The sequence below is a fragment of the Pholcus phalangioides genome, unplaced genomic scaffold (assembly GCF_987345545.1).
Source record: "Pholcus phalangioides strain wild (caught in Gottingen) unplaced genomic scaffold, Ppha-v1.0 ptg000001l_1, whole genome shotgun sequence".
NCBI lineage: Eukaryota > Metazoa > Arthropoda > Arachnida > Araneae > Pholcidae > Pholcus > Pholcus phalangioides.
Window position 1 is genome coordinate 19,081,876 of NW_028301594.1, and position 25,214 is coordinate 19,107,089.

General features: G+C 33.7%; 1 protein-coding gene across 2 annotated transcripts in view; it reads left to right on the forward strand.

Moving 5' to 3' along the window:
• The first annotated feature begins 197 nt into the window (after nucleotides 1–197).
• The window catches only part of SMC6 (Structural maintenance of chromosomes 6), an 89,190-nt gene continuing 64,173 nt past the window's right edge, over nucleotides 198–25,214 (forward strand). For both annotated transcript variants that reach the window (XM_089232003.1, XM_089232004.1), the window contains exons 1-10: nucleotides 198–300; nucleotides 6,866–7,011; nucleotides 9,620–9,740; nucleotides 11,641–11,746; nucleotides 12,107–12,243; nucleotides 15,350–15,411; nucleotides 16,380–16,460; nucleotides 18,352–18,453; nucleotides 19,172–19,309; nucleotides 24,308–24,388. In XM_089232003.1, the coding sequence (XP_089088129.1) occupies nucleotides 6,877–7,011; nucleotides 9,620–9,740; nucleotides 11,641–11,746; nucleotides 12,107–12,243; nucleotides 15,350–15,411; nucleotides 16,380–16,460; nucleotides 18,352–18,453; nucleotides 19,172–19,309; nucleotides 24,308–24,388 (963 nt within the window). In that variant the 5' untranslated portion in view covers nucleotides 198–300; nucleotides 6,866–6,876. The remainder of the gene's footprint in view (nucleotides 301–6,865; nucleotides 7,012–9,619; nucleotides 9,741–11,640; nucleotides 11,747–12,106; nucleotides 12,244–15,349; nucleotides 15,412–16,379; nucleotides 16,461–18,351; nucleotides 18,454–19,171; nucleotides 19,310–24,307; nucleotides 24,389–25,214) is intronic.

Consider the following 25,214-nt stretch of genomic DNA (forward strand, 5'->3'; position numbering starts at 1 on the left):
AGAGTTGATTCTTGATAAAGTAAGCTAGAAAAAAAATAACGAAGTGGATTTTTAGGTATTTTCAAGATAAAACTTAGTATGGAAAATACTAAAAGTTACAGAACAATTATTTTTTCTGGCATTTACCTACAAAATAACATTTATCTGTATAATTGTATATTTAAAAAAAATATCTCAAAAATATTTTTTCAAAAGTTGGTCACGGTCGTAGCAATCTCAACTTTCTGCCTGCAAAACATGCCTACAAAACTCTTGATTTTATTCCTGTAGTAAGCTCCAAGGTTAGCTTCTCTTGGAGAAGTAAGTTATTTGATGTTTAATGTCTTGTGTTATAATCATTAGTGAACTTGGTTTGGTTCATAAGCATAAGAGTAAATCAGGGGTTGAAATGGCGGGAAAGTTATAGTATAATACAGTGTTTCGTAACCCCTTTTCGGCGATGGCCCCCTTTTGGACCGTATTTCCTTTTTGTGGCCCCCCACCTTTCATCCAGGAGGGAGACCATTACAACTGATTTTATTGATTTTTTTAAGTAAATTTATAGTGGGAAAAATTTTTCGAAATAAAGGCTTCTTTACTTCTCGTTAAGGGATGTCGTAATTAGCAAAATTTTAAGTTGGTAAGTTCAAAAAAAGTCTCCACATATTAAGTAAATGCTGATTGGATGATTTCCATAGGAGGCCCACCGATGCATGTGCGTAGGTTTACTTAATGAAAAAAATAGAATCAGGTTTATTTACTAAACAACTAAATCATTAAATTACGTAATCAGTTGCTAACTATACGACATGTAAATGACCCTCATCATCTGTATACATTTTAGGTGAAAAAGCAGTATAAGCACCTTTCTTGGCACTGCTTGGCGTCATTGGCGCAAAAAACTGCAGAGTCTAATGTAACCCGCGAAAGGGGAAAAATAAAGTTTTTTTTCACCATTCACCATATTTCCCATCCTCTACTGCACAGCAATAATCCTATAGAAATTGGAATAATCCTTAAGGCACATACACGTAAAATTATCCTTAGGGTGCACATGTCAAATAATCCAAAATGCACGAAATAAATTGAAATAATCCTCGCGGAATTGAATGGGTGGTAAACTCATACTACCAAATTTTAAAAAATCACTAGAAAAATAAATTCAGAAGAGTTTGAAGTTACTAGGCCTCGGCTCAACAGAAGCTATTTAGCACCGTCAAGAATTTAAAAATTCTGTGCTGAAACGCGATTGTGAGCAGAATATCCTGCAACAGCGTGTGATGGAAGTGAAATGACATAGTTAAACAATGCATTAGCACAGAAAACATTTCGTAGAATCGCTAACATATGTGCATGTGAATATGCAAATCAGTGGCTACTCCTGTAGGCCAAACTTTGATCGGCCTATCTATTTTCATTATGAACCAAGACATGGGTTGGCTCGCTCTGGTCGCCTCCTTATGTGGGCAAACCCCAGTCTTGTCGTATTCATAACTTCGGAACGATCCCTGTGTACCTTGCTAATAGAGTGAAATATTAAGAATATGACGGGTTTGATTCTAATTCTTTTGAGTGATGTCACATTCTGGCATGATGTCGATGTCACATGGAGCTAGTCTGATACAGATAGCCAATCATCTCACGTCTGTAATGAAAAACTTTGCCAATTCGGCATGTATCATGATTACTTTGTGGTAAAAAAGTAATGATAAGTAGCTCAGAACAGTTACTTTTATACCTTTTGGCGATGTGTTGGCAATTTTTTTTTGGCGAGAAAAACATCTGAAAGCATGATGGGAAGTAACCAAGAGTGAAACAGGATCATGCTTTTGGATGTCTTTCGTGCCAAAGAAAAAAAAACCAATGCATCACCAAAAGATGCTTATACTACTGCAGTTTACATGAAAAAAAAAGACAATTAAAACAATAACAAGTAAAACATCCTAGACTAGATATCTAATCAAGATTGGAAATGAAGCAACATGTAAAATGAGCAACACTAACATGATAACTCCAGAACAAAAAATAAAAACCCAATATATCTTTTAAATAAACAATGGTCATTCTCAATGTATAAGTAAATATTCTCTGGAAAAATTAAAACCTTGACTCTTTTTTAAATAATAACAATCAGGGCATAAAAGTCTTGTAGGGTTTGGTTAATAAAAGCACTATTATTGCAGGATTAGAACTCTAGATATAATGGTAGTATGCAAGAAAAGTAATAAGAGTGGGGGGGGGGGGACATTAAAGATATAGCCTGAGAAAAAATGATATCTAAAATGCAATAATCCAGCAAAGAAAAATTGAAGGCAATATACTCCATAGTGGAAAATGGTATATACCATACAAGGACAAGGCACATAAAAACGCTTCTGTGGTTTCAAATCATTCAAACACCCCCGGTAATACAAATAAAAATATAACCAGCATCTCTGCAATGGGGTGACATCATTTAACAACAGACAGAAGAAAATGACGGACCATCACTGACTAGGAAGAAAAGTGCCAACAGGCTAGGAAGGATATTGCCAAAAAAGATCGCCAAAGAAATAAGGGATTCATACTATAGCTGTACCAGTAGCCCTTAAAATAACCAAAAAATTTTGTGAATATTTAAATATATCCTACAAATTTGCTGTTTGAAACCATGAGCAGCCGTTTCGTGTTCTTTCTGGTCTATTATGTACAGTCTTGCCACGACTATGTTACCCGGCACTCCCATCGCCTTGTCGTAAAAAATTATTTATTCCCGGTTAATTAGATCCACTTGAAGGTCTTTCCAGCCCCATTCTTAGAATGTTTTCCCGAAAGAGTCGATCAAAACAAGGAAATAGATAGGAAAGAACGAAGGAAACAATTCCGTAAATTCTGTAAATTTGTCCGCATTTCTTCCTGAGGAGGATAGGGCATTAACTTACCATAGGAAAAGCTTTTTCCGACTTAGGTCATCAGCCTTGGAATGAATTACTGCAATCACAGTAGTAGTGAACCACATGCAGTGGAACTGCAGTTAGCAAGTGATTTGGTTAACAAGCAATTTGCAGTAGGAACAAATGAGCTTTGTTTATTTATTTTCACATTATCACAACCAAGCAAATGATTTTTCGATTTCGCCTACACATGTACTGTGGAATTGTGGGGAATATGCTCCCTTACGGCCTCCAGTAAGTGTGCCTCACTCGAAGAATGAACATACTCATGAGTGTGACAGTTTATGACGTGAAACTAGATATAGCATTGTAACCATGTGTATGTTGTTAATCTCATGGCACTATTGTTAAAGGAGTTATTTATTCACCAACAAGTCTTGGTTAAATAACTGCATCTCTAAATCTAACTTACGTCTGAAGTAATCTTTCCAATGACGTGATTGGTTTAATTTATGATATTACAAATTTTGCACTCCCTAAAATACATCATGTTAAATAAAGAAGGCAATAACCACAGGGCTGTGTGAATGACAAGTCCAAGGAGACAGATAAAATAGATAATTAATCTTTAATTATTAAGCTACTTTAAATAATGACAATATATATGATTTGTACATTAAAAGCTAGGATGGTGCATTACATATTTCAATTTTATATGGGGAGTGATTATTTAACTTTGGTTCGTAAAGGCGGAAGTGTGACTTGTTCCATTTCCGGTGAAGATCAACCTCTCTGCTTCGTTTATGCTCATCTTGTACCTTTTCGAACTCACTCTTTATCTCTCTAATTTCCTCTTTCTTGTACTCTCTACTTCTTATATTTTTTTTCTCTGCTATCCGCCTACTCCTCGTTATATTCAATAAACTTTATTGAATATAATGAGATATATTAATAAAAATATCATTCTGAATTTTATTACCATATTCACCTTCTATCGATTTCTTTAATAATGTCCTGCACCCTTTATACGATTCATTGCAGTCCCCATATGTATAGATCTGTTTATCGCTACTTTTTATACTACTTCTTAGATTCTGTATTCCTTATGTGCTACACGCCAAATTTACAGGTTTCTTTTATATTCTTTGGGACTCTAACTAACTTCTGGCTGGTATGACTTGTCCATCCTTTCGTACCACTATCCCTTGAACGATACTATTATTTAACTTTTGCTAATTCCTTTACAAACACACAATATAACAATGTGCAATTGAAACATGAACTAAATGGAATATTGCTGATTGCTAAAATTTAGTGATTACAGAATTTTAGAAATGGTTATTTTGTTTTCATTTACAGGAATGCCCTCAATCGATATTTACTCTGATTATGGATCTTGTTTATATCAGGGTGTCATAACATAATCCCCATGGTGACCAATAAGTTGCTACTGGCACCTAAAATTTTCTATATGTGATTAGGGGCCGTTCAAGTATTACGTCATCATCGATGGGGGGGGGGGTTTCTGCATTGCTGACTTTTGATGACAAGGGAGGGGGGTTTGGATAATGCTTACGTCATCAACCACCCTTTATGAAAATATGAGTTAGGATTCAGAGGGGCAGAGCTGATGACTAAATTTTGCTGACGGGGGGGGGGGGGGGTCAAAAATGGCTAAAAAATTGCTTACGTAATACTTGAATGGCCCCTTACTCAATTGGAGTATGAGGAGAATACAAAATAGGTTTTCCTTGATTCATATCAGGCGCAACTTCCAACATAAAACGGCAGGTATCTATGTCAGTGAAAACTTGTTGACTACTATGACAAATCTTTCACTTGTTCTTGTCATTATTGGACATTGCATGTAAAAGAAAGTCCATTAGCTATTAGGCAGTGTAGATGCATGATTAACCTATTGTATAAACTATATTTCCTAGCTCCGTGGCAGGAAACTTCGTTAGCGGTGTTGCCACTCTTAAAAAAGGTCTCTTATAACATTATGAAACATATGAAATCTTTTATTCAGGGTTGGGAATTTTGCCTGTGTAAAAGGTATTTTTGCCAGGGCAGTGGCAAAAGCTGGTAAAAACGATGGCAAAAATAGTTTTATGAATAAAAACATTTGCCTAAATGTGTATTATATGTAACTGAGATTTGAAATGGTTACAGCAATTCACTTTATACTGTTGTATTGTGAAGAAATGTGGTGGAAAATACATTTACAAATAAATAAATAATCATAGTTATAATACATTTTAATGATCATTCATTATAATGCTCTTAGAAAAAGTTGTTTTCCTACAGATGAAGGGTCATTATAACAATATACTATTCTTTTTATTTAAATACTAGGCATATAAATGTGGGAAGTATAAATTTGTTTTCATGCTTGGCAAAAGCATATTTTTGGCATAGGACTTTTTACTTTAGTTTCTTCCAGCCATGGCAAAAACTTACCAACCATAAAAATTATTGATTATTAAATCAAAATTTGAGTTCAAAACTATATCATTTGCGTGATAAATGGAAAAATAAATGTATTAAAATGCCTTGCATGCAAAGATAGAGAAAGAATCTATTTTTTTGCTAGGCCCATTTTTATCATGGTTTTTTCCATCCATGGCAAATACTTGCCAATCCTGATACAGTAAAATCTTGATATAATTATACTCTGCGGTAAAGAAAAAAATATTGCTGTAGAGGAATTTATTGCTATATCGAGCATCGTTGTAGTGAGGTTTCACTGTACCGTAATACCTCAACTTACACTATCCTGAATTATACGATTTGTTTTTGATACTTGCTATTTTCATATAGAAGGTCATAATTTTAAATGTGAAGTCCAATGCCAAGTTCAAAAAATAATTTGTTTAATGTACTGTTCTTTTATGACAATGTACCTAGTCTGCAACTTTCAATTAACTTACATTCATGGCTGAAATTTGTTTCCTTTTCTTCAAACATGAGCATCTCATTTCTTATGATTGGTCGAAGTGCTATCAAAACATTAAAAGCATTTTCTTATTCATGCAGATTTCAGAGTGCAAATACAGATTTTATGTCTATTTTACAGGGCTGGATTGCAGTCACGATGCAAGTTTAATGTATGAACATTAAACCATAGAAAAATACCATAGCATTATAGTCATAGTAAGAAAGAAAGACAGGTGTTCTTTCAATAATTTGGTCCCAATTAACTAATATCTATATGTATTTCTATTGAAACCTATACCTTGACCTAAACGGTTGTCCCACCCTATTGTACAGTCGAATCTCGTTATAACGAACTCCAAGAGACTGGAGAAATCCCTTCTTTATAATGAAATTTTTTTATAAAGGAATTCTAGGTTTTCGCATTGTTCTAATGTAAACTTATCTGGAGGATTCAGAAAAGTGTTCGTTAAAACGAGATTTTCGCTATAACAGTATTCGTTAAAATTGGGATTTGACTGTATAACATTACAGTATTACTGTACTTTGTTTATTTTAGAAAGAATTGGTTTACTTCGAACAAAATCTGCTACTTTCATTGAAAATGCAATTGCTTGTTGGCCTATTAGTAAATGCTTTTGTAAAACAATTTATGCTTATTCTTTTGACTAATAAAATTAATACCCATATATATCTTTGTTAATACAATTCTTAAACACGAGTTTTGTGTGTTTCAAACAATTTTTTTGTATTGAATTTTTCTGAAATGATACTAGATGGGAAGTATCGATTTTTGGCGCTAGACAAAAACACATTATTGCCAGAACATTTTTTACTGCAGTTTTTCTAGTAGTGGTAAAAACTCACCAACTCAAAAATTTACTCTAATTCTTATAGTAAAGTTTGTGTTAAAAGCCATTTTATTTGCATTAGTAGGGAAATGACATGCATAAATGGGGGAAAAATCAATTTTTGCAGAGATGGTTTTTATTTCGGTTTTTTCCACCTATAGAAAAAGCTTGTCAATCCTGCTTTCATTGATGGTGCATCTTTCTTGAGATTTATGTTATTATTTTCAGATCCGTGAGAAATGTCTTCTAGAAAAACACAGAAACGGAGGAAGCCCCAAGATGAGGATGAAGAAGTAGAATATGAAGGAAAAAGAAAAAGAAATCGTAGAAATGACTCAAACGCGAGAAGCTTATCAATGTCTCCAGCGGGACAAGTTTGTCTCTTTTTTTTTTCACTATATTTTTAGTTTTGTTTCTTTTTCTAATGCAATAAAACCCCTCTTTTGCAAACACTGATGGGACAAAAAAAAAAAAAAATTGTCCATAAAAGGGGGTGTGACTGTTGACAGGGGGCTTGAAATAAGCTAAATAGACAAAGGGAAATTATTATTTGGCCATAAGAGAGAGGAGAGGTTTTACTGTATATTAACCTGTTTAGGGATCATTCAAGTATTACCATCAGCATTGATAGTAGGGGAGGGGTTTCAGGTTTGCTGACTTTTGATGAGGGGAGAGGTTGAATGATACGCGCGTTATCAACCACTTTTTATGAAAATATGAAATATTCCTAATGACATCTTACTCAATGTGCCAAAAACGAGACAAACCTTTTGCTTGTTTGTGGGCACCTGAACTAACATTCTTCCTATTGATAAAACCTCTACAGAGCAACTTTGGGATTCTCTAAATGTTTCTCAGATCTTTCCAAGTGATCTGGAAATGTGTTGCAGGCCGCTTAAGTGGAACTGCGCTGCATGTCACTCAAGTGCTCCGTAATTATGCTGCAGATCACTTAAGAAATTGGGGAATGTGCCGCGAGTAACTTGAGTGATGTAGAACTACACTGGGGGGCCGCTTCAGTGCTGTAAAACTGCATACATGTCACTCAAGAGATCTCTAAATGTGCCATGGACTGCTTAAGTGTTCTGGAACTGTGTCACAGGGTCATTTAAGTAATCTGTGAATGTGCCACGGGCCTACTTGAGTGATCTGAAAATGTGTTGCTTAGTTCATGTTTACAAAATTTGGTTTGAGGTGGAGGGCCATATTTGGTCCGTCAGCCATGGGCTTAGCATTTATAGCCAAGAGGGTGGGTCTCAGTGAATTTCTCAAAAAGAAATTTAGAGAGTTCTTAGCCTTCAGATAGCTTTGAAATTAACAAATTGATTATAATAACATATAAAGGTATTTTCTTCTGAAACTTTAATTTTTAATTATACTTTTAAATAAAATACTTTTTGCATCAAAAAATAAATTTTTGATCGGGAAGGGGGAGGCCTCCCCATGCCTCTCCCCACATGTACGTCTCTGATCCCAGTATGCATTAGGAGATGGGAGGGCAGAGCTGACAAAATTTTGCTGACATGGTTGGGGGGGGGGGGGGTCAGAGTTTTGCTAACAATTGCATAGCTGCCAAGTCTCCCGAATTTTAGCTTCATTGTTCGACCTCCCAAAAAGTTCTTAAATCTCCTGAATTTTTAAGAAAATCACAAAAAATCCATAATTGTCCCTAAAAATTTCCTACTTCATTAAAAAGAAATCCCTGCTTATGAAAACAATCCCTAATGAATTTCTTGTGGGGCATGAAGCCCATTGAGAAGAAATATAAGATTTATATTATTTCTTAATACTTTTCTTTAATAAGATCTTTACTTATTTCTCCTCTAAGATGAAGCCTCTTTTTTTTTATATATCCACTAGAATAAAAACATATTTAATCAATTTTAAAGATACTTATTCCGATGAATTTCCTTTCATCAAACGTTCCAGAAAAAAGCAGACTTTTCCTTTTTTGTACAAGTTGTATTACGGACATAAAAATCTGTCATGGTGGAAAAACTGACATCATCACTCGTGAAATGAAAAAAAAACCATCAAGCAAGTGTCACAAAAAAAGTCAGTGTTCTTCAAAAATTGATGCTTTTTTCCTTCATCTTCCGATGATTTTGGGGTCATTCGCACAGAATGTTTGTTCACAGCGTTTCTGATTGAACACAATATTTATTTTTACATCATTGAAGTTTTGGCCTCCAATTTCACTTGTTTTTCGCGTAGGAATTTTATTCCCAAGGGTTGAAATTCCATGTGTGTAAAATCCCTATTTTAATTTGACTTCAGTTTTTGAGTAGGGATTTTATTCCCTACACTTTTACTTTTATGTTTGGAAAAATCCCTATTGTATTTATTAGGGAGTGGTTTAAGCATAAAATACGAGTTTGCGCGAAAATCTCCCGAATTTTCATTTTCAAAAGTTCGCAGCTATGCAATTGATTGAGTCAAAAATGGCTAAAAATCTACTGACGTCTGAATGAATGCAGCTTGTCTGCAATCATGGAAAGTGATCCCTGATTCATGGACAAGTCAAAGATTATTTTGGACTGATTTTGCCTATTACAAATTGTTAGACACCTATGAAATTTCAATAGCGCCAAAAATGTCTGATTTGTCAAGTCCTTCTATAAAATGAAGGTTGTACAATTAATGGCCTTGGCTACAATCACTGGCTGAAGCTTTGAGAATATTTTGGACTTGGATTGAGGTCTTGTTCACGTTCAGGTCTTGCCACTCCTGCTGGACTGGTGTCACTGGTATGACATTTTGAAGGTAGTTTTGTCATCGGCCTTGCAGTAGTGCACTACATTTACCAAAGGGCCATACTCCCGCTGTGACTTTGCAAAGGGAATAGTCAATAGAATAGATGTAGCCGCCTATGGACGTTGCTCTGTAATTTGTTTATAAAACTACCGAAATTTCTTTAAGCATATTTGGACTTGTTAGAATCAGTGAGTGTTGTGATTCTAAATTTATTTCAATCTTTTACAGAATTCTGGCAAACTGGGTCTAATTGAGAAAGTTACTCTGAAAAACTTCATGTGCCATGCCAATCTGGAATTTGAGTTCAACCCTGATATTCCTGTGCATTTTATTACTGGACGAAATGGAAGTAAGTTTTGAATTTTACGTTATTGATATAAATTGCATTGCGATCGATGATTGATGCAGTAAATGTAACCCGTCTCTTTGAGATTACATTTCACCTTAGTATACTCTGTGAATAATGTGTTTAAAACCATCTCTCTGAATTTGTTGAAGTAACAGGAACTTAGGGGTTATAGATTCTTGTTTATTATCTGCAGCTGTTCTTCTTTCTCAGAGGTTGGAATAAAAATGAATATTTCTTGCAATTAATCTAATTGTAAAAAACAATTCTTTTAAGAATAGCAGTTTTTATAATTGCAAGTAGAATCACAAAAAATTTTTTTTAACTATTTATGTACCACATTATGAAAAATAAACAATTATCATGTGAATTTTTTCGTAAGTCATTTTAGTTCTAATTAAAGCCTAAAAACAAAAAATGATTCCTTTTTTTCAGAAAATAATTTTTACATAATAAATCAATTAACCTGGTATTTTATGTACTGTCAGCACTATACACTTATAATAAAAATAAAAAATATGAATTCCAACATGTAAAATAACACATAAAACATTTATTTATATATTTGTTAGGGAACATTTTGTAAAAGCATAATTTTACTGCATTACACCGAAGTATAATGAAGTAAACACTCTTTACAAGGAGCAAAAAACATCAAACTGAAATTTATTAATTAACATATTTAAAAGATTAGTTGTTCTACACTTGTGGGTGCGCGGTAACTCAGATCGATAAGGTACTTGCCTAAAGTACCAAAGGATGTTTAGTGGTGTCGCAAGTTCAATACTCGATTCGTCCTTGTGAGAAACTTTCCTGACATGGTGACGTGACCACAGAAAAACATTGCTAATGCAAAAGGTCCCACATCAAGGGGTTAGTACACCAACCTCTCGCTGAGTATTAAAATGGCTGCCGTTCGAATCAGCAGTGAGGTCCTGGTCTAATTAGCCCTTGTTTGTAGAAAATGACTGTGTTACAACAAAAATGATCAATGATCCACATTTATGCTGTCATCTATTAATTATAAAGTAGTTATACAGCCTTTACATTTCAAGTTACCAACACCCAACAACATAAATATGGGATGTTATGGGGGGAGGGGAATAAAAAATTAGTAGTACTTTCAAGTATCAGTTGGCAAAGGGCTGAAATAAAACATATCCAGCAACCCCTTCCACTCTTTGATGGTTTTAATTGGTGAATGAAATTTTGACATACGGGGAATGTGCTGCTGTGTAATAGGAGGACATTTGCTCAATAAAAAAACAAACAAAATTGACAGGTACAGACATAGGCTTATGCATAATTTTCTAGGGTGGCAGTTTCATAATTTTTTTAAATTTTTTTGGGGAGGAGGGGTATTTTCTCCTGCAAAATAAAACTATAATCTCAACTTAAGGGAGAGGGGCTGTGTTAAAACCCCCCAATAACACACAAAGTTTGCATATATGCATTGGGGTGAAGATTATACTGAGGAAATTATGGTAAGTGCTCCATTACATAAAACAGTATAAGATTAGCTTTGAGGACAAAGATGTTTAAGACAAACATGCAAGTTCAATGATGCTTAGTAATTAGACAATTCGGATACTTCAAAATGAATGACAAATTCTTTGGGACTGGGCACACATGAGTATGCTGGAAAATTGCTGCATGGCGAAAATATTTTGTAAAGTAATTTGTCGTTAGTTTGGTGACGGATCAGTGTCTTACTGAAAAGAATCGCTGAATTTTTTAATGGATCATAACCAGTACGTTTTTTTTTTTCACATGTGTATAAATATGACTCCATGTTTGAGGATTAGTATTCATGGGGGTTTTATTTCATTTTATTTATTGGCGACTTGTGGTACCACTGGCAATAGTTTGTTAACTAAAAAGATGTATAATTTCTTTCTTTTAGGTGGCAAAAGTGCTGTACTTAATGGAATCATTTTAGCATTGGGTGGCAAATCAAGCCTAACTCAAAGAAACACGAATATCAAGGGCTTTGTTCAAACTGGCAAACAGTATGTCTATTTCCTGATTTTCCTGATAAAGGAAATAAGAAAAATCAAAGAATGTGCAAATTTTCACTTTCTGGGTTTATCAGCAGTTTGGATCACTTATTTTGCTATCCAAGTTTTGTCAAAAATATGAATGTGTATCTCTTATTGAAACACATGCTACGAAACATTTTAGGAAAATAATATTCATAGAGTTAAATGTCATTTCCCAAGTTTTAGAAATTTGCACATTGATGTTTCTGGCATAAAAGGAACAAAATGTTGTTAGTTTTCATTTAGGTTTAGACAGTTAAATCAGTTTTTATATAGTAAATATATGTATTTTTCAGTATTAACTCTAGTTTTTTAAATATTTATTTTCAGTGTTGCTGATATAGCTGTTACATTATGCAATAGGGGAGAGGAAGCATACAAGCCTGAGGACTATGGTGAAAAGATTACAATATCCAGAAGAATAACTGATGAGGGCATTAGCCAGTACAAAATTCATAGTGAAGCAGGTAAAACTTCATTCATACCGAAGCTTGATAAATCTAATAAAGCATTCAGGCACCAATCAAATTTCTTAGGAGCCAAGCCTTGAGAAAAATTTGTCCAAAATAATATTTTTTTTTCATGACTTCTTGGGGTTTGGTAACCTCTTTCCATGTTGGTGTACAGGACGATTTCAATTCCAAAAATTTTTTCCATAGACAAATTTTCTAATCATGCACATAAAATTTTAGGTGCCAATACTAATGGAACTTACTTCACCACGCACCAACTTTTGCCACATCGCTATACTGCAATTTACTGCCATAAACGAGTTTCGTTGGAAATGAAGGTGTGATCTATCTGTGGTCTCCTCAAGCTGCTTTGGGAAATTTTCTTGTTATCTATATTTTTCCCCCCTTTTTGAACCTGGGACCTGATAGCAGCCTTCACGGTGGTAGACGAGCATCTTACCACCACACCACTCAGGCGCTTAATGTTAGTTACCTACTACTGTGCCACACACCAACTCTGGCCAACTCTCGCTGTAGTGCAATTTACTGCCTGTTAATGAGATTGGTTGGAAATGAAGGTGCTGTCTATCAGTGGTAGAAAAATCATATGTATTGTAATACGTAGTCGGACTGTTTGTAACGAAATAGAAAAAAAAAAAATTGTTTTTTGCATGAATTTGACATGTGCTTAAATTTTTTAATAATTAAAATGTAGATCCCGCTCTGAAAAGTAATTTGCAAATGAATTCATATTACTAAATGTGATATTTATTAATGCTTTAAATATATAAAATCACTTATGTTTTGGCAACTTATCATAGTGTTCATAATTTTTCATTTGCTCAAAAGTTGCCTTTTTTTTGTGAACAAATTGAAATTTTATTCAACACAATCACATCACAGTTAACACAGATACAAAACACATATTTTTTTCTAGATATTACACCCAAGGAATTACATTATTCACATCCATGGTTCCATGATTTGTATATGAACTTGGCAACAGACCAGTTTTTATATTTGACATTTAATCTAGTTATAATCATGAACTATAATTAACTCATCCATACAAAAGAAAAAATATATACATATATTGGTTTTTGTTAGTTACTCCACAGATCAGATTGATGTAATTAATTAATAATCGTTTACATTTTTTACTACGTTTTTGTGATTTTATTCGATTTAAATTGTTATATTCTTTAGGTGCAGTGTATAGATTTTTTAATTTTTAGGGACTGTGCACAAATCTAATGAGCTCAACCATTTTATTTTTTAATTCACAATAAATAGTAATTACATTTCTTTGGCAATTAATTTGACAATTATAGAATTTTTACAACTTTGAATTTGATTCAAGTTTCACAATTTGTGAACCCACACCTTCACTCATTGGTGATTAATACTTCAAAGTCAAATATTTCTGTTAATATTGCATTTAAAAATATGAAATTTTTTTGTAAATTATTTCTCAGAGTCCCATTTGTATTTCACTAATTGGAGATTTTAGCACACAGGGTCTATAAAAAAATTAATTTTTGTTATTTTTTATTTATATAGCCCCCCCCCCCAGCTTTTGAAAATACACTAAAACTGGTATATATATATATGTACATTGAGTACATGTTGTTTGCCCCCCCCCCACCCCTGGAAAAAGTTGAAATGACGACCCTGATATAAAATCCTTTAGAAAATTTGAGACATTTTGAGTAACCACACATAATTTGAAAACTTTTTGTAATTGAAAGTATGGTTTTTGAAGCCAACGGTTGCAGAGATACTTGATGCATAAACAATGTGGAGTGTTCTGTGTAATAAAATTTTGTATAAGACCTTTGCTGTATACACACAGGTTGTCCCAAATTGTTTTTTCAGCAGATATCTCTATAACCTTTGACTTCACAAACATACTTTCAATTACAAAAAGTTTTCGAATGACATGCAGTTATTCACCATCTGAAAATTTATTTTAGGGGTCTTACACATAAAAAAATGAAAGAATTAACTTTTTATGCAGTCCCAGTGTGCTCACAAACTGAATTAGAAAGTTGTTGTCATGTCTATCCTGATGTCAAAAACAATCCACGTTTCTAAATACAAATTCACTGAGATAGTCAAATTCAACAAACAGGAACGTTGGGGGAAAAAGTGCTAAATGTGGAAAACCCATTTTACCTGCATTTAATGCTGGTTTTTTCCAAATTTGCTCCATTTTTGAATTCAAATATCTCTGTGAATTTTGCACTTAGAAACGTGGATTTATTTTTATTTATTTATTTATTATTTTATTTTTTTTGCCATATGGACAGGCAGAGCAACAACTTTCTAATTGGGTTTCTGAGCACTCTAGGACTGTATAAAAGGTTAATTCCTTCATCTTCTTACATGTACGACCCCTAAAATATTTCAGATTTTAAGCAACTACACATCGTTTGAAAACATTTTATAATTGAAAGTGTGTTTGTAAAGTTAACACAGAGATATCTGCTGTGTGCGAACATTTTGGGACAGCCTGTATATATATATTTAAAAACATTTGAATTGATATTTTGATAAAAAAATTTGGCATGTAGAAATACAAGTGAATTCAACGAAAACTGGTGGTGATTTTAGTTTTCAATTTAGTTTTAGAAGACAAGATCAAAATTTATTGTCTTCATTATGGACAATAGTTTTTCATAATCTTGGAAGCATTAGTTCCTTTCCTCACAAGGAACATTTGGGAGGACTTGCTAGGAAAACAAGCAATAGTGTGATCAAAAGTAATTTTGAAATCAGTGACTAACCGAAAATAACTGATTTTAAAAAAAAGGAAGATCCAAATGAAGAAATTTCAGGTTTTTTACAAAATATGTTCAGCATATTAAGTTGCTTTAAGCAGACAGTCTTAATTTCTTAATCTGGTCTTATATTTTTTACGTCTGGTGAATAGATGAGTGGAATGAAAAAAAAATTGTCATCAATATTTATATAGTTATGAAAAATATTTGATAAATTGATTAAAAATTTTTATTAACCAGTTAAAAACTTTAATTGATTCCCAGCCCTTGTAAAAATTAAGAAGTTTTATTTATTATTTTTCAATTACTTCATAATTAACATGACTTGCTTTATATTTCAGGTAGAGTTATTTCTGCAAAAAAAGAAGAGATCAATAATATCTTGAATGCATTGAATATCATGGTACGACTTGAGTTATATCTACAAAATTTTAATTTTATTAGATTTATCCATGTTTGCATTCCTTATCACAGCGATTAGGGTTGATACATTTGCAGAGTTGCCAACTGCTATGGATTGTCTGTAGTTTCTGCGGACGGCCACACTTAACTGTGGTACTACGGGAGACATAAGTTCAGGTCTTTTGAGTTTCTTGTGACACTTTGTTTATTTTATCCCCCCAAAATCACTCAATCTGTACCATAATGATAAATGCGTATATATATGTTGTGAGAGAGTTTGAGAGAAGACAAATTCAGACTAAAAAAGATTGGTAATCAAATTGAAGCTTTCTTTGCGATTAATAAAAGCTACAGAATACTTAGGACAAATTGAAAGTTATACATGACTAGCTAATGATGGCTAATGCTAGATCGTGAAGACAGAGCAAATAACAAGCATCTCCTAACAGAACTTCTGAATCAGTAAATTCAAAAGTATAAGAATATGTAAAATCTGTTTTCATAGATAGGTCACTGGTCTCCACATCTAGTAAAGGAGGTTCTAAATCCATGAAATCAACAATTACTGCTTTCATGGCTGATCAACAGAGTTTAAATGAGCACAATTTTGAGTTTCATGTCTTTATACTGTTTATCTGCCTTATGTCGTGCCACAAAAGCACGGAGAGCTATTGCATCATTGAAGGAAAATGGCGAAAAAGCAACGCAGAATAGCAACCTTATGGTTTTTGCACTTGTAAGCAACTTTCCCTGTAATTTTTTTGCACTGATCTGTTTTGTCTGTGTGCAGAAGGCAATGTGCAAAGCTATGTTCAGACCTGCCACTCTACTCGATGCCCAAATGCGCAAAAATCAGTTTTTTCCATCGTATCAAAATCACATCATTATTAAGGGAAATAAACTATAATCATAGTTTTGAATCTTCATTGCAAAACTGATGCAGAGAAAATTTTTTTTGGATATTCATAGGTTGACAACCCTGTATGTGTCCTTACACAAGAAGCAAGCAAACATTTTTTAGACTCGAAAGATCCAAAAAAGAAATATTCTGTATGTATCCTTTTTTTCCATTTCTTGTTTGAGCAAATATTAAGATGAAAAAAAAAAACTTATGTTGAAAAGAATATACATATTGATGTATAACTATGCAACCAAATATATGTGTCTCCACATAACAAAGTTGTAGTTGCTTTGTTCTATGAAAAAATTCATTACAGTAGTGCCTTGAGTTATGAGTCTATTTCTGAGTTATCCAAGTTGTGTGTGTGTGAATAAAAAATAATTTTTAAACCACTTGCTAGCAAACTTATTTTCCAGAAAACTATGATACAGTAAAACCCCCTCTTTTGCAGATGTCAACAGGACAAAGAAATTCGTTTGTAAAAGAGGGGGGACCAGTTAATCAGGGGTTTGAAATGCATACCCAGACCTGCGAACTCTCCGGATTTAGGCAGGAGACTCCTGATTTTTCATCCTTCCTCCACTCTCCGGATTTGTCAAAATGTCTCCAGATTTTGGCAGAAAATTAGATTTTACGTGAGCTTTTGCGTTGTCGAATGACTGCTGTTGTTGTTAGGGAAAACACCCATAGAGGACAGCCGTGTTCATTTCCATCGAGCAGTCATAGAAAAGTCTTGGTGACCGCAATTAAGCAACTGGCAAAGACGTGACTTTGTTTACGTAGCGTTTATCAGCAATTATTTATCAGGGGCATGGCCTTGGTTGCCAAAATTCCTGTATAATCATTTTCGTATTCCATTAACAGTTGTGTGGTAAACGCATGTTTTCTCGTCAGCAGAATTCTATTTTGAAGTTTTTTAAATTAGTTTCCTCCTATTATTAAATATGTCTTCAGAAAGAAAATATGAAACTTTAAGCTATATAAAGCTTTTAAGATATACCCAAGATTATCAACCACTGATAGCATCCCCGAAAAGAAACATTTATGTTTTATGAACAGTGTATGTAAATGTGATTTCTCTCTATATCCCTCTCTTTATTTTGCATGGAAAGACTGACATGAAATTATATTCTGCTTGGGGGGCGGGTGGAACTTTTTCTTAATTGATTAAAAAATATATTTTTTTCGAATATATATATTTTTTTGAGTCTATGAGTGCCGGGGGGGGGGGCAATTTTTCTATATGGCTCATCCTTCTCCCGAGGGGGGGGGGAACCCCCACCCCTCGGGAGAATATCCAGATTTCTGGATTCCAAAAGTTGGTACGTCTGCATACCTTCATTATACAAGAGGAATTATTTGGCCATAACAGAGGGATGACCATTAAGAGGGGTTTTACTGTTCTTATATTGTGAAAATGTAGAATGAATTAATCCACGTCGTGTGAATGAGATCCACATTATTATAAATTAAATTTGCAAAAGTTTGCTTAGTGAAGAGTAACTTTCAAGAAAAAATCATACTCGCGTTACTCAAGTCATCGCTATGTGTATTTATAGGAAATTCATTTCATAGAAATAATTGTTTTATGTAAGTATTCCAACAATTCTTAAACTTTGTTGTATAGAGACTGCTTTGCATGATAGGGAGAAGGCATATTTTATGTCAACCAAGTTCACAAAAATTTTAAGATGTTTTTAAATACAAATTTCCTTATTTAATATTTTCTTATGCAATTAAAAATTATCGGTGACAATGTAGATGTAAATTCGAAGCTCATTTGTAGGAAACAGAAGGTATAGAGAGAATTTCACAATTACCATTTTCATGTTATCTAAGATATTGGAAAAATATCATTTACATTAATAGGATTAATTGTTTCTTCCGTTAACAGTGGTTTCACATTAACAAGGTTTGGTTGCATAATTTCTTTTTTCACAGCCTCCATTTTATACAAGTTATACAAATTTTATACTAGTATATATAGTTGTTTATCTATGTATATTTTAGTTTGCAATGAATTTTTTATTTGTGTTTTAGTTTTTCATCAAAGCAACTCAGCTGGAACAAATTTACCAACAGTATGTTAATGCTGATGATAAACGAGAATCTGCTAAGAAATCATTAGATAAGAAGAGAAAGGTATAGATTTGGAGAAATATTCATTTAAAGGGAAGAAATGAAAGTTATATACATAGGCAGTTTTTTTTTGAAATTGCACTTTCGAGTGCATCCATATTTTTCTTGTGTAACTAGTGTGTGGCTTGAAGTACCATACACACTCGTGTGTAAGTCTATCTATATATTTAAAAACAACCAAAACCACAATCTAGACAACATTTTACTCTGCAAAAACTGATCCGTGTATATGTTGACGCCACCCCCAATTTTGTAACAAATTTGTGAACAAAACTTTTTTACAAAAACTGTGCATTTAAGATTTAGCAAAACCTATATAAATTAACATTGAGAGAGCAAAAATTTTTGTTTCCATTTTTCAATGAATTTTTTTCATCAGATTTATTTTCATCTAAATGTTTTTAATTTTTAACAGCTTTAGTTTATATGAAAAATGCATTTGGATGACGTACAGTACAATAGCAAGGAAGAGAGATGTTTTTTCTCAGCCTACAACATATTTAGAAAACTTTCTCAAAATTATACCAAGGCACACTTTGAAAAGTTGTCTTTTCCAGGAATTCAATCCAGGCCCTCTTGCAAACTGAGCAAGCATACTAACTAATGCACCAGAAACACAGCTTCCTTTTCCTGCTATTTTAAATATGCTTTTGTTTTCAAAGATTTGTGTTGGATGATTTAGTTTTTGCTGTGTATTGAGTTTTTATACATATTTTTGTAGACCTTACAGGAACTTAAAGAAGAAGTTGCTAAATGGGAAAAGCAAGCAAAGCATTTGGAAGCTCTTGATCACAAAACTGAGAAACTTGCGCAACTTGAAAATGAAATTTCATGGGCTCTAGTGAAACGTCAAGAAGAGGTAAAAACATAAAGCATCGTAATATTCTGAGTAGAATAATTGACATGTATTTTTCAATGACACTTGTTTGAGAATTGATCTGGACTAGTTTCCAAACTGTGTACTGGAACACTAAAACCCCATTCAGACTATCAACAATGTTGCTGAGCATGTTCACAATGTTTCGCAACAGCTAAAATTTTCTCCAACGAACAGGTTTCAACTAGTCTGGATGTGTTCAGAAACACGGTTCTGCCAACTGCACAGGAGATTTAGCAGGAAAAGAACGTTCCAAAACAAAATGTATATGAAGGAAAGAGATATTTTCTAGATTTTAAGCCGAGGTGAACTCGGGAAGAAAAGTCATCTGGTCTCCACCAGGACATGAACCCAGGTCCTGTTGTATTCCGGGCAAGCATGCTGGAGGAGTTACTGGTAGAGACCAGATGACTTTTCGTTCCAAAATCCAGAAAATATCAATTTCCTTGATATATATTAAGTTGAGAAAAAGATGTCTATCTCTATCCGTATATATAATGTGTATTTTTGAAAAGTTCTTTTTGTTCCACCTTAAAAACAGATCTACACATGCCGAGAAGTATAAATGAATAGTAATAATTCACCATTTTTAAAATCATTTTTACAAGGTTAACACAGTTTCTATTTTCTTGCAATTCTCTATATTTTGAACCATAATTTTCTAATGAATCTTTTCAGCCATTATGTCATTTGTACTTTGATTGGTTACACTCAAAACAATAATATATCCTTTGTATTCAGTTCAAATAAATAATGATACAAGGTTTTTTTTTTGAAGAAAATACCTCAATGAAAATATTTCTTTCCAAAAAAAAATTTTTTTTTTCTATAGCACAATACTTTAAAATAAACTATGTGAAATGGCAAAAACTACTACATTAGTGTACATACTTACATGTATTTTCCATGTGCATTACTGATCAGATATTTCACGTTAATTGAATTTCAAACAAAAACTGACTGTTGGTTATTGAAAATTACAAATATATACTCATAGTGCTATGAACACTTGAAACTAAATTAATTGCTTCTTAAAATTAACTTGCATTTATGTAATTTTTTTATAAATATTGAAAATTTATAAAAAAAAATATTGAAAGCAACGATTCTCCCTTTAAAAAATAATCAAACTGATGGTAAAATTTATTGTACATTGGCAGGATGATCTGGCACTGGCTTGTATAGCAAAGATGGCTCATTACCTGTGTATTACCCGTGTTACTCTATTGAAGTTATTTTCCTAAAATGTTTTGTAACGTGTTTCAATAGGATACACATTCACATTTCAGGTAAAACTTATAGCAAAATAAGGTATCCAACCAGCTGATGAAAAAAGAGGAAAATTTGCACATTCATGTTTCTGGCATGCCGGGGGCAATATATTAATATTTTGTCATGCTAAAATTTTGAAATGCCAAGTTTTAAAACATGGTATATAGCTGATGAGGATTTTGCTGCCATTGTTCATGAAGTTTTCAGTCTTTCATGCTGTTAGACTGCTGTGGACCCAATCACAAGAGAGCATTGTAAGACAAAACAGCATATATTAATATGGTCTTTGTCTTTTCATCAATCTTGAAAATGCTTGCCACTAGAGCAAGTGAAATTTTGAGTGAAAACTTCAATCCACTACTGCCTTACAGGCCGAAAAACCTCCTAATACAGTAATGAAACATTTCCTTTAATTTCTATGTTCATTGCTGGAAAAAATTTGTTGGCTATTTATTAGTTCGAAGGTTTTAACCAGATGGTGACTTACACAAGGAAGTCCTTGTGTAAGTCGGCATCTGGTGGCAGCGTGAGCAGTTGTGAGCTTGGCCTGAGTCTGGTCCAGCCGTCCATGTACGGTCCCTTTCAGTGTACACGAGCTCCAAGGAAAGATTGAGAGATTCAGTGGCTCTGTAGTCTAGTGGTCTAGGGCAGTGGTTCTCAACCTTTTTGGAACCGCGGCCCGGTCTGGAATAATTTACTCGTTCAAAAGTTAATAATTAATAAACAACCAATTACATTTTGATTGCGAGCTGATTAATTAAAACCCATTTAATCAATTAATTAATTAAACCCTTCTTTAATTGATTAATTAATTAAATCTATTTTAATTAACTAAAACCCATTTATAATGAATTGAATTTATTATTTTCTTGCGGAGTGATGCAACACTTTTTTTCCGGTAATGTATTAATAACGTGCAGAAGTCAAAACATAAATGAAGCATTTCATCAGCAACTGCAGTAAACATCATCATTGCTTAAGCGCCGGAACCTGGGTACTGAGGCTGTTTGAGCGCCCCCCAATATATTTTATGAGATGGCTGAGCCACCAATAATCAATATACAATGCAACGCTCCACTCACTCTCCTGCATAAGGGCTTGAGCCCTTATGCAGGAGACCCTTATATACAGGACAAATGGCAACCTTCAGCCCCCCTCAACGTTTTCTTAATTTCGGCGCTTCTACCTCATTAAAAAATTCAATTGATCACAAATCAATCGAAACGTCTTAATATTCAATTCTACAGACTAATTTCGCATAGTGTGTAAAAATATGAAGTTTTCATTCATAGTGGGCAATGGAATTTTTTTGAGCTGACATCAACGCAGCACTTATTTATTAGCACTTTTTTAATAACTTAGTGTAAAATATATTTTACAATCGAACTTTGCATTTAATCTTAGCTAGAAAGAAGGTAATGATATAAAAAAATCGTCTATATTGTAACTCACCATAAAAGTCCGCTGAAGAGCAGAAAATTGTTCATTTTTAGGTGAAACACTTTTCGGTATATTCAGGATAGATGCTTATGTTAAATTGTGTAACTTGATAAATTACAAAACTTTGATCGCCATTTTTCTACTCTAAAACTTAAACTTTTCTCTATATTTTAACAAAAATTGAGATTTGTGAACCTATCCACACTCTGGAAAAGAAATCAAAACGAAAACTCTCGCAACGTAATTCACTGCGTTTTTGCAAAGAAAACAGTATTCGAGTTATCACCAGTAGTTATGTGCACCTTGATGACCGATTCAAAAACACACTATTTTCTGTATACAGATGGTGCTTCACTGATTAGTCTCTAAGATTTGCCACGCATATATGAAATACTTCGTTCTTTTCTGAGAACACATACTAAATCGTGAAGAGGTTTTTACCACTGGCCATAAATAAACGGGTCCAATGGTCGATGGTGGTTTTCTATTGCCCGGAAATTTTCCTAATCACTCACAATTACTCCCCTTTGAAGTTATGCAGCTTGGCGAATAGCACAGATATTTTTCCAGTCTCCAAGGAATGTGGGATGCCGAGTTTTCTCATGGCATTATTGTTTGTCTTCAGGACATTTTCTGTGGTGCCGACAATGGCAAACCGTGGACACGCAAATGACAGGGTCATCTGGTTGTTAACAGAGAGAGCCCTGAAGCAGTAGGATATTTTCGGGGAAAGGGACGGAGAGTATGGAAAAATATTCCCCACCCCTGCTGTATTGTTTGGGTCTCATGAAGACGGATACTCAAAAATACGAAAAGAAAAAAAACACAATTAAAAATACTAGTTTCGAGGGGGAGGGAAGGACCAAAGACATGTTTCCTTTCCTTTGGGCCTTGCAACAAAACGAAGGATTTTCAGTGCGATAAGGGGAAGAGGAATCCTCCAAATTCTTATAATTGACAATTGCGGCTGGAAGCTTTTGATCTGGAACTCTAGGAGGGTTTTTCATTTTCCTTTGTATGATTTTTAGACTGAAAAACTAAAATAATATGTACCATAATAGTGAAATAAACCAATTAGTTATTCGTGAAAATACAATACTTTGAAAAATGAAAGGGTAATGAATATATTCTCGCGGCCCGGTACGATTGATGTCATGGCCCGGCGGTTGAGGAACACTGGTCTAGGAAAGTGAAAAGGACGTGGTGTCGATTCCCCAAAGGGGCCGCTGAATTTTCTCTCTTTCCAAAATATATTTTCGCAACAGCCAGTTGTTAAAACCTTCGTATGGTAGCGGAGAGTGACGTCATCCTTGTATTTATTAGTTGTGAGTCATTATTGAAACCATGACTAGCAGTGATTTCTAATGCGGTTTCAAGCCTTTACCATACCAATCATCTTTTTTTACTCCATCTAAAAACAACCACAGACAAAGTTGACCTGCTTCATTTGCATATTGTGGTTATTTTCAATTGTTAGCAGTGTATGTGAAAGTTAATGATGATATGTATGTATCAGTCTTTAAGATAATGATGCCTTGAGTAACAGACTGGTTGTACTGTACCATTACAAAACATCTCACAGTTCTGTATCTCAAAGCCAGAGGAAGATAAATCCTGATTTATAAGAGTTTTATTATTTTGGAATTTTACATTGTATTGTTTACTTTTATCAGTACCATGGAACACAAGCTTAGAATATTGATGTTGTGCTTTCCTAGTGATCGGGAAACCAGAATTTACTAATGTCATCATTATTGTCGTGAGGGCAGCATGGGTACATGAGCAGAGGAGAGACAGGTGCATCTGTCATATGGAGAAGCTGGCAGAAGCAGTTGCTAAGATACATAAATTTGTAAATGGTAATACCCCCACCACCTTAGAGTGTTCAAGAGTATTCCAAGAATGTCATCCTAATTCTTAAGTGTGTAAAATTTTGAATATCCAACACCCTCTGAAAACTTATGCGAACATACTTTCCTATGCAATATTAATTTTTTTTTTGTTATTCCCTACCCTCTCAACAAAATTTGTATGAAAAATTTTGTATGTGTTACTATAGCAATAGTTGCAGGTATGTTATTTCAATATTTTTAGGGTGGAGGGAAAGGAAAAGAACATATACTCAATATGTGTGTGTGTATCATTTCTAGTGTATTTTTGGAAGTCTGAGGGGGCTTCAACTTCTCTCCCAAATGACTGGCCTGAATAGTTGTAAAAAAATGTTTCCTGTGTTACTACTTTGATTACATTGTTTTCTTTGCTCCCCAGGAAGAGAGTCTATGTAGAGAAAAATTAAACAGAACCATAGCTATGAAAGATGAAGCTTCCAAAGCCTTTGAAGATGCGTGTGTAAGTTTGAAATTTAATTAACACTATAATTAAGACCATACAGTCAACACAGTGATACAAACACATGTTACATTCTAATATTTGCTCAAGGTATCACATGATCCACTCAGGGTTAATTGGTTTGCATATACTTGGCAACAGACTAATTAGTAATACAGCATTCATAGCTTAAGTTCAGTACATAAATTATAATTTGCTATGTTTGTTCATTCAAAAATTGATATCATTAATTAGTACTCATAATTTTTTATTGCTTATTTGAAACTGAGATTTAATCAGATCAGAAACACAAATACAATCAATTACATAATATATATATATGCAACACACATATATTCATATTGCATTTAATTTATTACTCAAAAGATCAGACTGATATTATTGAACAATAATCATTTAAATTTTTTAATTCATTTTTCTGATTTTATTTCATGATTTAAATTCTACACTTTAAGTGCAATATATAAAAATTATTTTTGTTTCTTCATTCCGTATTGGATTCCTGTTTGTTTTATTTTGAACCAGGCAAGATTTTTTTGAATGAATAATGTTCTGTAAAGGTAAAGTTTTTGTGCAAATGTCAAATGCAGACCTGCCAACTCTCCCGATTTAGGCGGGAGACTCCGGATTTTTCATCCTTCCTCCCACTCTCCGGATTTGCTAAAATTTCTCAGGATTTTGGCAGAAAATTAGATTTTGCGCGAGCTTTCACGTTGCCATAGCGTCAATGATTACCACCGTCGTTAGGGAAAACACCCATAGAGGACAGCCGTGGTCATTTCCATCGAGCGGCCTTAAAAAAGTCTCTGCGACCGCATTTAAGCAA